This window comes from Haliotis cracherodii, unplaced genomic scaffold, assembly GCF_022045235.1.
Source record: "Haliotis cracherodii isolate W230 unplaced genomic scaffold, xgHalCrac1.p SCAF_7, whole genome shotgun sequence".
Taxonomy (NCBI): domain Eukaryota; kingdom Metazoa; phylum Mollusca; class Gastropoda; order Lepetellida; family Haliotidae; genus Haliotis; species Haliotis cracherodii.
This window is the reverse complement of record NW_027266330.1, coordinates 43474688-43491245: the sequence shown is the minus strand read 5'-3', so window position 1 is coordinate 43491245 and position 16558 is coordinate 43474688. Positions and strand designations below refer to the sequence as shown.

The 16558-nt window shown below is 36.7% G+C and overlaps 1 protein-coding gene and 1 long non-coding RNA gene across 4 annotated transcripts in view; both read right to left on the bottom strand.

Annotated features, from left to right (window-relative positions):
• Positions 1-4531: 4531 nt before the first annotated feature.
• LOC139448428 (uncharacterized) lies at positions 4532-6110 on the bottom strand. 2 transcript variants are annotated; one of them, XR_011652085.1, is made up of 4 exons: positions 6045-6110; positions 5652-5793; positions 5018-5108; positions 4532-4692 (listed from the first exon to the last, which is right to left on the bottom strand). It is a non-coding gene; the product is annotated as an uncharacterized lncRNA (long non-coding RNA). The 2 variants fall into 2 exon arrangements; XR_011652086.1 differs by having other exon boundaries at positions 6041-6079.
• A 9480-nt stretch (positions 6111-15590) lies between these two features.
• LOC139447624 (dynein regulatory complex protein 9-like) overlaps positions 15591-16558 on the bottom strand; it is a 67624-nt gene continuing 66656 nt past the window's right edge. For both annotated transcript variants that reach the window (XM_071229035.1, XM_071229036.1), the window contains one exon: positions 15591-15941. In XM_071229035.1, coding sequence (XP_071085136.1) covers positions 15828-15941 — 114 coding nt within the window. In that variant the 3' untranslated portion in view covers positions 15591-15827. The remainder of the gene's footprint in view (positions 15942-16558) is intronic.

The window sequence follows — 16558 nt, the reverse complement described above, 5'->3', positions numbered from 1 at the left end:
TCTTTCACGATAGGGTGACATTCCGTTTGATGACGCTCATTCTAGTATACATCTGAAGATATCAACCCCGACAGTAGTATAGAACGGGTCGCCAGGAACCCCTTTTGGTTGAGGGAGGTTGAGTGAAAATAGGGAAGGTGATTGGTTCATCCAAGTCACGTGATCGGATAGGATGACTCATGGATCAACAGCACGTCACAGGTGTGGGGGAATGAAAGGTGTGTGTTTATAAGGCAGAAAAGAATTCGTAAGTAAACAAAAGTAAAGGGTATTCAATAGAGCTATGTGTATGGCGTGCTGCTCTAAATAGACAGACCGTACCCGTCAGCCCAGTTTGAATTGAGCGCGCTTGACAACTCACGTGGCCCTATATTCAAATAACCCGCGCTCGCTAGAGCGTGCGACCTGGTTTGATGAATGCAGGGTGTGTGTTGAAAGTACAAGTACCACAATAGAGACGGGTTGTGTCAACTTTATATACGCATGATAATGTAAGGAAAAAAATGTATGTCTAGCTGGATCAAATTCATCTTGTGCGGTTTATTAAATGTGATATTAGTCCAAGTTTAAACTCTGATCATTCTTTGTTTTCGATGACATTTAATTTATCAGATATGGAAAGAGGAAAAGGATATTGGAAATTTAATAATTCTTTGTTGTATAAGGAATATGTTGAACAAATAAAGAAAATAATAATGTTTACCCTTAATCAATATGAGGATAAAACATATTTGGAAGGTAAAAGGTATGTGATTAATGATCAGTTATTATGGGAAACCATATTACTTGCTATTAGAGGAGAGTCAATATATTATTCATCCACAAAAAAAAAGAAAAAAGATATTGCTAGAGAAAAAGAATTAGAAACTAAACTGTATGATCTGGAAACAAAAATAGATAATGTAGAATTAGAATTGGAAAAGACCAAAATATTGAGCACCATAGATGAACTAAAAGCAGAAAGGGAGGATATATATAAACTTAAGACACAGGGATTATTCGTCAGGTCAAAAGCAAAATGGATAGAGTATGGGGAAAAACCTAGTATATATTATCTGCATTTAGAACATAGAATTTTTTTTAAATAAATCTAAATCTATTAGTGAATTGATAAAAAGTGATGGAACAGTAATTAAAAAACAAAATGAGATATTGGAAGAAACAAAATTTATTTTATCAAAAATTATATTCCAGTGAAGAATGTACACAAATTAATTTAGAAGAGCTTTTCACTGAGATAAATATTCCAAGACTAGACACAAATATTTCATTAGATTTATAAGGTGAAATATCTTATGAGGAAGCTCTTGTAGCATTAAAAAATATGAAAAATGATAAAAGCCCTGCAACTGATGGCTTTACATCAGAATTTTTAAAATTCTTTTGGAATGACATTAGTAAATATCTAATAAATTCTCTTAATTATGCATACAGAAATGAATCTTTATTAATAAAACAAAAACAAGGATTTATTACATGTTTGCCTAAAGAAAACAAATCTAAATTATTTCTAAAAAACTGGAGACCAATATCACTTTTGAATACCTCATATACATTAGCATCAGCAATAATTGCAAACAGAATTAAAAAGGTACTACCCCAAATTATACATGAAGACCAAAAAGGTTTTGTACCTGGAAGATATATTGGAGAAGTGACGAGGCTTATATATGATTTAATGGATTATACTGATACATATCAAATACCTGGTCTATTATTACTCATAGACTTTGAAAAAGCTTTCGATTCAGTGGATAGAAAATTTATTTTAGATGTTTTAGAATTTTTTAAATTTGGACGAAATATACAACAGTGGGTAAAAACATTTTTTAATGGTATGGAATCAAGTGTTCTCGTAAATGGTTTTGCAAGTTCTTTCATTAAACTAACTAGAGGTTGTCATCAGGGCGATCCATTATCACCATATTTATTTATTATGTGTGCTGAAATACTGGCAATTATGATTAGGAGCAACAAAAAAATTAAGGGAATTCAAATGGGAAATGTAGAACATATCTTAGCTCAATTTGCTGATGATACTACACTAAGTTTAGATGGTACAGAAAATGGCCTCTATGCATTAATGAATACATTACAGTTTTTTGCTAGATTTTCAGGATTAAACGTAAATACAGATATTAAAGACCAAAATAATATGGATTGGATCCAAAAAGAGATCAAGGTATAAACTATGTAAAGAATGGAAGTTAGATTGGACAAGTACAAAATTTAAATTGTTAGGAATAAATTTTGATGTGGACCTTGAAAAATCAGTGGAGATTAATTATGAGGAAAAACTGGAAAAAATTGAAAAAGAAATGAATCAATGGTCAGCAAGAAGTTTGACACCAATAGGCAGAAATGTAGTCTTAAAATCCCTTCTATTGTCAAATCTAAACCATTTATCCACTGCAATACCAAATCCTTCAGTCAAAACTATTGAAACTTTTCCAAAAAAATGTTTTAGATTTGTATGGAAGGGTAAACCAGACAAAATCAAGAGAAGCAATATTTCATTACCTAAAAAATATGGAGGAATTAAAGTACCCATTATAAAAGATGTTATAGCAGCACAAAAAATAGTATGGGTGAAGAGATTACTGTAGTCAGTCCAAGTGGTCAACTCTAGTTTCTTATTGTATACCGAATAGAAGCAGATTACTATGGATGGCAGATGCTATGTACATTAATACTTACATCATCCCAAATGTTGTAAATTTATTTTGGAAAGAGGTTTTGGAGGCATGGTCGCGATACCTGGGAATGAATAAAATAAAGACTAAAATTGAATTTATAAGCCAATCTCTATGGTATAATAACAATATTATGATTGGGTGAAAACAGGTATTTTATGGAAATTGGTTCTGTAAAGGTTTAATGTTTATTTGTGATTTATTGAAGGATAGTGGGGAAATATATACCTATGAAGAATTTGTGAAAGCATACAAAATTGAAACTGATTTTCTTACATATCAAGGTTTATTAAGTGCTGTCCACCAGTATTGTAAAACCAACAATTTAGATAATTATACGGGAATATATTTACGGCCAATATTACCCTTCAATGTATCACTTATAATGAATTGTAAAGGCGGAAGTAAAGACTTTTATAACACTCTTCTACAACCAAATTTCGTAAAAACCCATGGTATGCTTAAGTGGGAAAATGTTTTACGAAAAGATATTAGTAATGAAGAGTGGGAAATATATAATTTGATGGTTTACAGATGTACACAAAGTGTAAGCCTAATTTGGTTTCACCTTAAGATACTACACTATATTCTTGCAACAAATAGTTATTTATTTAAGATTGGTTATGAAGATACCCCCCCCCCCATGTACTCTTTGTAAAACTTGCCCAGAAACCATTATTCATATGTTTTGTGAATGTCAATATACAATTCATATTTGGGAGGACTTGAAAGATTGGTTAGGGACAACAGTGGAAGGAAGTATTGATTGTAGTAACCAAAATCTTTTATTTGGATATAAAGGAAAAAACAATAACCCAGTAAATAATATATTTCTAATTGCAAAATTTGTAATTTATAAACAAATGAGAAAGAAATCAACTCCACATTTTAAACAAGTAAAGTGAGAAATAATTACCCTTACAAAAAAAAGGCCAGAAAAGATGCATCCGAGACCGCCTTAATCATTCCCCGCAAGGCACATTTTTACCTTCTCCGCAGGGTCTTAAGGACGTCTCTAGATATTCCTGGCAAATGTCTCCACACCATCTCGGCAAACTACTCCAACTTGCAGCTTGCTGAGAAGTATCCAAGACTTCCTTACAGTACCTACTGAAGTAGTCTCCGATACTTCCTCAGAATTAACCTTATATGGCTAATTAAATATGGTTTGAACCATCTCGGCAAACCCACTTAGGAAGTCCCTGATTATTCTCCACAAACGTGTGTGACATAATCAAAGATGTTTCTAATGCATCCCCACAACACTTGCAAGGAAGTCTCCGAAGCTTCTTCGCAAACCTATCAGTGGTAATTAAATATGCTTTGAACCATCCCGGGAAACCTTCTTAGGAAGTCCCCGAATAGTCTCCACAAACTATTATTAGGTAATCAAAGGTGTTTCTGAAGCATCCCAGCAAAACTTGCAAGGAAGTCTCCGAAGCATCTTCGTAAACCTATCAGGGGTAATTAAATATGCTTTGAACCATCCCGGGAAACCTGAGGAAGTCCCTGATAAGTCCCCACAAACTTGTGTTATGCAATCAAAGATGCTTCTGAAGCATCCCCGTAACACTTGCAAGGAAGTCTTCGAAGTATCTTCACAAACCTGTCATGGGTAATTTAACATGCTTTGAACCATCCCGGCAAAGTTCTAAGGAAGTCTCCATAACAAAGATGTTTCAGAGACATTTTACCTTTCCATCATTTTAAGTACTACAAAAGATGTGCTTACATCATTATCTAGTCTTTCAACAGCATCCCAGGAGTGTCTGTGAAAGATCCTTGCCAAACCTGTACAATCAAAAATGAGACAACGAAGTTGAATAGCATTCTCTTTATTTGGACTAATAACAGCAATAACAAGTAGCCAGAGGTGGACCATCATTAACAGAAGATATCATTATATGGTAGCCATCATATGAAAGTGGAAGTCATCATATGAAAGTGGAAGTCATCCTCGTCCTGGCAGGGGTCGTCATGGAAGCTGTCCTTCAAGAGGCTGAAATGGGATCAAATGTTATTGTATATCAGTGACATAATGAGTGAGTGAGTATGCTGTTACGCCGCTTTTGCGCAATGTTCCAGCAATATCACGGCGGGGGACACCAGAAATGGGCTTCACACATTGTACCCATGTCGGGAATCGAGCCTGGATCTTTGGCGTGACGAGCGAACGCTTTAACCACTAGGCTACCGGACATCCCCAATCAGTGCCATAAACTAATTACTTTATGTCAGACGTCAAGGAGACGCATTAAAGACTGTTACAAAAATTACTTTTTAGGGGCTACAAAATTACTGATGTCATGGTGAATGAAACAAACCATGGCTCATTCACTTGAAGGCATTCCTAAGCGTGCAGATCTTCTTGCTCACCACAAAGTTCCAGGTTTTTTTTCTTTGCCGGTTTCAGAACTGATGAAAAAATTTACATGTTACACTGGATGATAAATCAAAGCTTCATAAATCGTGATACAGTAAAAATAAATTGCAAACTAGATAAGAGCATTAAAATTGCACTCAGGTGAAATGGTTCCAGTCCAAATGTATGATGACTTAAAAGTTACAAAACCTACCACTTGTACCAAAACTAGATTTTAAATGATGTCAATTAGTTAACATCTTGTGATTAGATATTCACTTATTATTGATAAGTCCATGTAAGTTGACCAAAGCATTACACATTCAAATGTCATTGTGTTCTAGAAAAATGTAAAAAATGGTTTTGACATTTACAAGTACTCATATTTGCTCAAAAGTTAAACACAGGAAGGATATTTAGATTGTAACACCTATTGATTCCTTACTATGATTCTGATATTAAATTATAAAAATTAAACCTTTACCTTACAAGTCTGTGTGTGCACTTTGTAAGTACCAGTTAGTTTCATAACTTATTTAGTTACAGTTCCATTAACCTGAAATGAAATTTACCTGACACTTAACAAAGATACTGACCTTCGAGTACCACATCGGTGTCGGTAGCATCGTAAAAACACCAAGTTGCTGGCCACCAGGCCAGGCACATCAGCAGGAGTTCACGTCTTCCTATGAAGTATAGTTCCTTTTTTGTCTTCAAAAATCACCACAAGGAAGAGGGCTGAAAAATCAAGTTGCATTCATTAATAACCTAAAACTAAAAGGCGGGTATTGCTGGTCACAAAACAAAGTTGACACTGGCAACTTTGCCAAAATTTCAACAACCTGGTGCCAGTCCAAAACGTAATTCTAGATCTATACCGCGATGGCGATGGAGCATGTCGACGGGGAAAACGATAAGACCACAACATTTACTGGGAACATATATCTATTTCAAACAAACGTTACAATACATGAGTTTCCCTTACTTACGAGTTCTTAAAAACATATCAACTAACATCCTCGTTATAAAACAGCATGTTACAAAATGGCGGCGATTTCCGTACTAATTACCATACAACAACAGAGTTTAACAAAATACAAATGTATAATTTGTTATCTATTAATTCAATAGTTTTATAAACTTATAACTACAGTCAGCGATCATATTTCACATTTCAGTGACCAGATACATAATTTGTTTTGAAAAAATACTATTTATCGCAGTCCCACATCGGTGCTCTCCGTAAATTTTACGGAGAACCACGATGTGATCGAAACATGAAATCTGAAAGGCCTGCGCAATATTACAAAATTACATCTGCGCCTATTATTTTTCATAAATAGTCGCAAATTAGATGAGTAAAGGGTCTAATATTGAAGTTTCTAACTGACTTATTTCAGTTTGAGGTTCCAAATTAGAACATAAATTTACGATTTATAAATGGAGCTTGAAAAAAGATTTCTCTTTCAGCGAATGCTAAAACTAAGTTCAATATCTAAGTGAGAATTGGTTTGGATCGGGGGTCGTTTCGGTGGATTTATTTAGCATAATTGTTATATGGCTATATTTAAAAAAATTATTTATGTAACACAAACAGATCTAAAGTGTACCTACCGTTTGTTCAGGAACATATACGTTGTCATCCTTGCTGAACTCAGAGTCGGCGTATATTCTATCTCGATGAAGGTTTGGTGACTCTCTTTTTCAGTTTTTGCTTCTCTTTCAAATTATTATTTTTTATTGATAGATTAAAATATTATTCACTAGATCTATTTCCCGCAATGTTAATGAAAATAGAATTCTCCGAAACACACTTTGACAATGGGTCCACATCGAACAAGTCAAAGAGCAAAATAAAAACGTGTCAATCAAATCTTTAAATATATTTTACAAAGTAATAAATGAAGTCAACAAAATTATTAATCTGTCTAAAAGTTGTCAAACTTAGATATAAGTTATCATTTCCATCTTTTCGTGCGATCGTGTGTGATGTGAGTCAAATGGCATCGCGGCTTTTAATAGTTTTATCGCCTCGATTTCTCCACAATGTTTAATGCCAAATATATGCAAGAAAAATCTTTGTCTGAGCTCGTAACCTGGCACGATACATCCACGAAGTTTCATATTTTTAATATAGATCGCGATTTCCTGCTTAAAACGTTCAGAACAACACGATTTAACAAAAAACTTTCGTCAAAGTCTGATATACACGAATACCGTTGCTGTAATTGGTTGTATTAGGTCACGTGCTCAATTTGACCAATCACGAATCTTATAGCAGATTTCGGCAAGAAAGCGTCACCAGAAACCAATAAAATAGCATGTTATAGTAATGTAAATACTCAAGGCGAGTTGACTGTCGTGTAGATGACAAAATAAGCGTTGAAGATAATGGTGTGTCACATGGTACGTGTTATTCATGCGAAGCTTCGAAAACGGAGATATTTCTTCATGCTACAGAGTGGACAGCCACTGTCATCGGGAAAATGATGACAGATATTATTAATAATTCTTTTGAAAATAAATTTCCGATTAGAGTCTAGATCTACGTAAACAATAAATATGAAAAACAACAACAACAATAAATAGGTAGATCCACGGACGTATATATACGTCTTTGGTAGATCTAAGTTCTGAAAATCGTCAAATTTTTGTTTTCTCTGTCCTCAATCTGGACGTTATGAATGTGTGTTAGCTTGGATTTTTTTTATTTACAACACACTTAATTTAGTTGTAAATGCATCATTTAAATAATGTGATAAACATAACTTTCATGGGGGGGGGGGGGGGGGTTATAACTGGTCTATTTTTACAATTAAAATATACCAGTTGTGAACAGAAGCTCATAAATCCTGAGACTATTATAACTGGTATTGCAGTGCTTACTAAGGTACAAAGGCAATGGGTAACTTGAGTGATGTGTTTGAATTTTCTGATTGATCATTCATTCTAAGTATAATTTAACTTGAATAAACACTATGACAGTCACTTGACTTGTATTTGAATTATGATTATAACCATTAAAACAGCCAATCATGGATTTCCTGGCACCCCTAAAAATGTAATGGCACACTTAATTTGGCATAATTGTGCCCATTGGCAAACTTGAAATAAATTTAATTTCAATCCCTGTCATGTATATCTTGAGCCACAAATCAGCCACTATGACTACAAGTAATATTACTTTATGTTGCCTTTTCTTATATACCTTTTTCTGAGGAGACTGTTATATGGCACACGGACACTGTTACTTTCTGATTGGAATTTATGAATATATTGTACATTTCTTTTTTTCTGATTAATGCATACTGATAATTCCTGCATTTGTTTTAACTGTATTTAATAGAAATATACCTCGAAGCATTAATTGAGTTGGGTATTTAATTATTAATGTCCTTGCTGACATATATAGGATTTCTAATTCATTGCATGTGAATGTATAAGATAAAGAGCTTTAGTATTATCCTTAAAGAAAATTCAAAATAAATAATAATGATCATGTCATCTCTTCCAAGCAAGGGACCTAGTTTTCCGAGATCTTGATTAAAGCTCAATGTATTGATCTGTATCAATTGAAAGAAAGTCTTTGAAAGATATACACTTACAAAAGTCTTCATATAGTTTTGGCTAGTGAGGATGCATTCACATCATCATTGCAAACCGGTTATCAAGTTGCCTTGTGAGGAAGTCTCTGAATAGTCTTTGCAAAGTTCTTTCGAAAATTTCCACAAGCAAAGAAGACTCCACAGTATCTTTTCAATTTTGTTTGTTTGTAAAGAAGTCTCCGAAAAGTCCCCACAAATGTTTTTGTGGGATCTTCGTTAGTGAGAATGCACTCAATACATCCTTGCAAACAGTCAGCTATTTTATTGCCTTATGAGGAAGTCTCCGAATAGTCCTCACAAAGTCTTTGTGGGGTCTTCGCTAGCGAGGATGCACTGATACATCTTTGCAAACCTTCAGCTACTTTGTGGCCCTTCTGAGGAAATCTCCGAATAGTCTTTGCAAAGTTGTTTTGAAGGTCTTCGCTAGCGATCTCCTAAGACATCCCCTGCTAGTGGAGATGCACTAGAAACGTCTTCGGTAGGTTAATGCCTTTGTGGGGAAGTACTTGATTATTCCCCAGAATAGTCTTCCATGGGTCTCCGCAAAGTCTCGGCTAGCCGAGACCATAAAAATTGGCTAAAATCCCACAAAAGATGCATCGGGACGGTCTCGGGGCGGTCTCGGATACATCTTTTCTGGGTTTTTTTTTTGTAAGGGATAAATATTATGAAGCTACAAGATGTATTGCTTTCTCAAATTTTAAAGAAGCTAAATTTTTCTCTTTTTGGTCTTCATTCCACACATTATTCAAGAATACCAAGATATGATTTAATACTACAATTTGTCTGTTATTCTGTATAGAAACCTTATATGTAGATCTACCAGATGTACCAGAGAAACTAACTATTGAATGTACAACAAGGCGATTTGAATATATACCATGCTGATCTTAATGTAATATGTTCCATGTATACTTTGTATTTGAAATGATGGGAATAATAATAAAATAATAATAAAAAAAATAATTATCTACTACTCACATGTGAGGTTTCAGTTGATTTTGAAAGCTCGGACAAGTCGGACCGAACATTTGTTAGATTGTTGAGGGTATGGAGAAAAGAATTCAACTTTAAGCAACGTGTCTGCTTTAAATATTACGAATGGTGACATTATAAAATGGTATTTGCTTAGATATAGCACTATCCTATAAATGTAAACGCTATGCCGACAGATGGAAATATGTATCACGATAGCCAGAAGTATTTGATACGTTTCAAATCTTATTTCGACTTTCTGATTTTCAAGCGATTTACTCGCAATCACTGAAATATGGTGCACGATTTTGGTTTGTGGTTGTTCATTAATGTCGTGTGTGTATGTAGCATCAATAATATGTATGTATGACCGTCGATAATGGAGTAATTAGCCAATATAAAATTGGTCCGCCTTGGCCTGGCCCGGCTTATAGACAATCGCGGAGTGGAGCATTCTCAACCATTACAGGCGCTTAAACAGCAGACCTAGAAGGGGCAGATTGGGACGAGGTGGGAGCTGGATCCAAACTATACGGCACAGGAGTTGACAATAGCCCGAGCACTGTTGTAGAGCATTCGATACCTCCAGAAACAAATGATTCCAAAGGCGGCTCTGCATCCTGCTGTTGATCATGGTGAATCCAAGTTGTAGGAAGGATCTGCATAGGAGGAAGCAGGGACACACTAGGTTCCAGCGCAGCCAAACTGGGTGGAGCCCAAACCAGAGATTTCTGTACAGCATGAGAGCGAGCGGCTACGAGATTGGCGACTTGGACAATCTAAATCTAAAAACGTGGATCTTCAGAGGGAGGGGAACGAGGAGGGGAACGAGGAGGTGGACGAACCGGAGGTCGACTATAGTCAGCAGCCAAACGATAATCCTAGTAACCAGGTCGAGGATAGTATGAAATCCTATGGGGAAGGTTTCCCTCCCATCCATATGGACGATCTGAGTTTGTGTCATAACAAGGATAGTCCCAATCGTGATCAAGAGTGTTCCAATCCCAGGTGCGAGACATCAATTCTGATCGGATAACCAATAAAGGGGGCGCAGTTGTAGAACGGTCAGGCTAGCTACGATTGCTCAAACCAGAGACCATATAATAGATTATATATTATATGGTCTCTGCTCAAACGAACATCCGAAGGAGCAGAAAGCGTGGAATCCAAGAAGAGATGAAGGAAGAAACTCCCACGTTGAACTTTAGTGGGGCGGTTAAGGCTGGATTTTAGTTAAAATTGTGCACTTTGTGTTAAATGCACCAAACTTGGTACCCTTTTTCATTGAACCATTCTTAACATTTCTGGATATGGATCCACCTCAGCAGCGCCACCTGGTGGTAGAAAATCCAAGATGGCCGCCAAAATGGTTAAAATCTCTTTTTGATGTCAATTTATATTCAATCTATCATAATCATTTTGTCAATTTTAGTCATTTATGTAAAATTAATTGCAACAACGTTGTATATGATTCAAAGCTAATATGCAGCGCCCACTGGTGGTGAAGAAAATCCAGAGAGTCAAATGTTTGTCCACAATATCAGTATCATTTGTTCATTGCAATCATTTCAATCAAATCTGGCTTTAAAACAATTCCAAGTAATGCTTTACTGAATGTATAAGGTTTTGGTACTAAAATTCATTGATTTGAAGCAAGGTCTGTATTCCGTAAGGCAGATCTGGGGAATATATTAGACTGCATGAACTTGGTTTAAATTCTGTAACTGAACTTGGAATTTGATAAAGATATTGGACCAGCACTGAAACATGCCTTTTTTATTCTTAATCATTAAGGCTAACTAAACGAGCAACACATTTATCCGCAGACGTGATTTAAGGTTGAAACAAACTTTCAGGGGAGTTTCTGACTGCCATCAACAGTATGTACCTATCGCTTTGAAAGCTCTAGTCAGTATGAAATTTGAAGGACCAGGTATAAAAAAAACAATCCTCAAGCATTCCAAACAATCTCAGAACATCTTGTCTTCAAAGCGTGAAATGTCGGTGCACCAGCTCATCAACACAAAGACACCACTGAGACCGAGAAATGCAAGTCCCAGTTTACTTGGTATTAAACAAGAAAACGTGATCTTGTTGACACATTTTACAATATGGGTTTGTGCATTTAGCATAACTGTCTGGTGTATTTAACAGATATAACACAGTATGTGGTGTTTATGAGGACAAAGTTGTATGCCCACCAACATTCTCAAAAGTTAACATCTATCATAATCCCTGCTCTACAACAACATATCCACTTCATGGTACCAGCATTTCACTATAGCAGCAGCGTCCAACAGCTGAAGAGGAAGGAACATCACATTCTAGAATGTGCACTCTCTGTTGCTATGATAGAGCATTCAATTAATGTGGTAAAAAGGGTATTGAGCATTTGAATCCTTGTCAGATGCATGTGCCTGCCTTGGATGAACCACTATACACAATTGCTAAAACAATCCAGTGGAACTGTCCTGAATTATATGATGAAGTTCCTTATCATGTTTGGTAGATTTGCATATTGAAATAGTTGCTTTCAGGATTCTCAGAAACTGTTCCGAAGGAAGTAGATGGAAAACTGCAATCTGTGCTGCTGGAAATGCCTCAGACAGATTTGCTGATTTCTTCATCATGTGTACCCACCCTGCTACAACATCAGGCATATGTGCAATATAAGAAAACAGAAGCGAACACAGATGATCCTTTCAGAAACTGGTGTGCACCGAAGTAAGCTGCTCAGCCCGTTTCACTACTGGCCCCTTGTTCTTGAACAAGAACTTTGCATATTGTGCCTGGTGGGTGCATTTCAAAAAGCAGATTTCCCAAAGTTTGCACCATCACTTGTCATATTAATGGCTTGCATTTCACAGATATCAGCATGAGCACCGCTGTACCACAAATATTGTTCCGGTGGATTTAGTGACACACAAGACTAAACAGACATTCTCTGGTGTGGCACAAGGTCAGACACATGAACAATTCAATGGCCGTATGAAAAGAGATGGAGGTCCAGTTGGATTGACTGAAACAGCCGAGAGTTTTCTTCTAGAGGCCCAGGGGCAGGGGTGGCCCAGTCGACTAAGGCGCCGCGATTCGCTGTCCAGAGTTGCATCCCTTGGGAACGACATAAACCTATGATTGTGGGTTTGAATCCCGGTTCGCCCCGATTATGATTCTAGGTTTGTCAGCACCATACCCGTGCTCGTGGGTTTCACTGAAGTGGTAAACGTCTGAGACCTGCATCACTTCCGGCTTTCCTCCCACATTAAGCTGACACGCCATGATATAACTGGAATACTGGTTAAAGTCTAAGACATTGTCACTATTTCATGCCTTCACCGGTCCATATGCTTGGGATACATGTCAAGTATTTCATGCTTTCCCATCATCAGCAGATATCTCTGACAACACAATGCAGATTCTTGAGTGGTTTGTCGTTCTCACTGGTTTATTTGCAAGATCAATGAAAGGCAAAATCTCTGTTCATGAAGACCTCAGACAATTGACATTCCAACCCAAAGAGGCAGCTCTAAGACAGCACCAATGCATGTATGGGGACAGGTGCTTGAGTCAGGGGTTCGGAGAGGACATGCAGTAATATATAGATATTCCAAGTGGACAACACTTGGTGAGGCACAAAGAAGTGTTATAAACTAACACTACACCTGTAAGAAATCTTGCAAACCTTTGTAAACTTTACACTGCCGGTCTTGAGTACAGTGCTATGTGATACTTTGAAGGAGAGTGTTCACTGTAACTGAATTATAGAACCATAAACACATACATTGAACCGATATTCCTGGTCCTAGTTGATGTCATAGGTTCATGGCAATAATGTCAGTAATACTTACACATACATTCCTGTTTTTAAGATATGAATCCATTCCCAGATGAGTGGTTTTGGGGTGATCTAATATAAACTAGATAGAACATTTCTCAGAAGACCATTTATAAAATAATATGCCGAGAATAGATTATACTCAATACATATTAATTGATACAATGTCATTTAAAATGTTTCATCATATCAAAACTTATCAACTTGTCCTTAGTCCAAAGATATCAAATGATATCCATATCTGCTGTAGAAATAGACAATTTCTGAAAACTAAAATGTATTGGAGGCCATCTTGGATGTTCGCCATCACCAGGTGGCGCTGCATACCAGATTTGAATTATATAAAGCATTGTTGCAATTGATCCTGAAAAAGACAAATTGATAAATTGTATGAATTGACCAGACAATTATGATATAATTAGTAAAGATTAAAGTCATTAGAGATTTCAACCATGTCGGCGGCCACCTTGGACTTTCATCACCACCAGGGGGTGCTGCATACTAGGTTTGAATTATAAACTGCATTAATGTGAATACTGCTAAATACATTACAATGCTAATTTGTATAAATTGGCCAGATAACTATGATATATTGAGTATAGATTGATATCATAAGAGATTTCAGCCATGCTGACAGCCATCTTGGATTTTCTACCACCAGGAGGCGCTGCAAACTATATTTGAATTATGTACAGCTCTGCTGCAATTCATTCAGCATGTATTAGTATGGATATATGTATAAATGGATCAGACAAGTATGATATATTAAGTATATATTGATATCATTTGAATGTTCAGCCATGTTGGCAGCCATCTTGGATTTTCTTCCACCAGGGGGCTCTGCTGAGGTGGATCCATATCCAAAAATGTTCGGAATGGTTCAATATATAAGTGTGCCAAGTTTGGTGCTTTTAACCCAAAGTGGACAATTTTAGCCTTAAAAGCCCCACTACTAAGGTTCCAGATGTCTGAAAGGACTGGCAATCTCATTAACATCAGAACTTAGTTCTTGCAACCGCTAAACAAAGATCTGAAGACATCCCATCAGGGCTCACGTCAGAACGACCTTTCATCCGACCAATCAGAGACCATCTATTAGCCATCAGGTTTCAAATTTGTAATCAAGAAATTGGCAAAATATGTTTCGAAGTGTAGTCGCCAATTTGAAATTAGTGCCGTAAAGCACAAGAAAGCTGCCTCCTGATTGGTCATTCCATTGGTCGGTCAAAGTTCGCGCAAGGTCGGTCTGACGTGACCCGTAATGGGATGTCCTCAGATCTTTGTTTAGCCGTAGCGAGAACTAAGATCTGATTTTAATGAGATTGAAAGGACTGGAGGCATAGGCGTGGGCAGGCTGAGTGAAGACATCATCAGTCAAATAACTGTTAGATGCTGCATCATCGGCAACAGATAAAACAGGCACCTGGGAGTCGGTAGCGTCAAGAGGATGAGACGTGACAGTAGACTTCTTAGCAGACTTAGACCTCTTGTCTGAGTCTTTAGGTTTGGACCTACAGTCCACCATCCTTCCTTATGGCGGGGTAAAGCTGAAAAGCAGAGTCTGGCAAGTTAAGAAGCTCAGCTCACTGTCAAGTCAAGGTACACTGTCCACAACAGTCACAACACAATGTATGGGGGTCCAAAGTAGAATATGTGCGTCGGCACCGTGTACACACCGGACATAACCTTTCCCCTTTTTACCAATGCAGTATGTTGCGATTCTCAGAATCAGCACCCCCAATCATCCCAAACGTATTGTCTAAAGTCAACGACACAACCAGACACTGTGGTGATTAGAAAGAAAACAAGTTGGCAGAGATACAGACATGATCATGCACGGGAGTATGAACGGGTGCATATAATTGATCCAGTTATTTGTTAGTAACAATAGGGATGCTGGGTTTGTTCATGTGAAGTGTTTTTTGTTTTAGAAGCTGGAAGCATGGTTCAAGCATATGATGGAAGAAGATAGAAGAAATGCACAGTGTGAAAGAGAATAAGTTTTAAAATTAATACATGGGTTTCACTGAAGTGGTATATGTCTAAGAAATGCAACACTTTGGATGGTGCTAAATCCAATTCTCTCACTCACTAAAAAAAAGAGACCAATAATGGAAGGGTATGATCTATTTTTATTTATGCAGCCATCTGCTTCACTACACTGAATAAACAAAACCAATCAACAGAATTAACTTTATTGATATTTATGATCATAAATCATATCTTGAATTTGAACTATTGTAAATACAGTTTAACCAATTTGCATTAACGAACACATACTGTTTCCTATTCAGTACACATATATACATGTGTCTTTAATTTGGACACTGCTCTTCTCATGAAAACACCATATTACTCTACTTCTTCTTCTTGCCCTTCTTGCCCTTCTTGCCCTTCTTGCCCTTCTTCTTCTTCTTACTGTAAGGCCCGAATCCTTTTCGCACCATTATGCCCCGCCACCAGGCTTGCAACTGCAAACACAAAATTTGTTCAGTGTTATCATCTCATCCTCACAAACACATTAATTCTTCCATGCATGCCTGAAAGCATTTAAGTTCTGTTCCCATGTTATCTGCCATGGTATAGCTGTGGTGATGCTAATTGCTAAACAAAATCACTTATCAAAAACACAACTTGTACCAAGGCACTCATTATATAGATACATTCCAAGTTGAAAGTTTCTGCCATGAAGTAAGTATAGCTGTTCATGGTTCATACAAGACAAGACAAGACAAGACAAGAAGTTTATTGTATGAAAGGCCTCCGGCCTATATACAAACACATACAATGTATACATACTTTCAACATATGTGCATTCTAGGAGACATTTGTATTTACAAGTTCTTGACGAATATTGAGTGCTTGATGGAGAAATTGAGCTAGGCTGTAGATTGCATCAGAAGATTGATTAGACATAAGTGACATAAGGGATGTGGTACATTGCTGTTAAAGGTATTTAGCGGGTATAAAATGTTTTCGGATATCTTGGTAAAACTCACAGATAAAAAGTACACGAATTTCGTCCTCAACACCCATATCACATAATGGACACAAACGCATAGATTTTAACGTATTGTCTTCTTCCGGT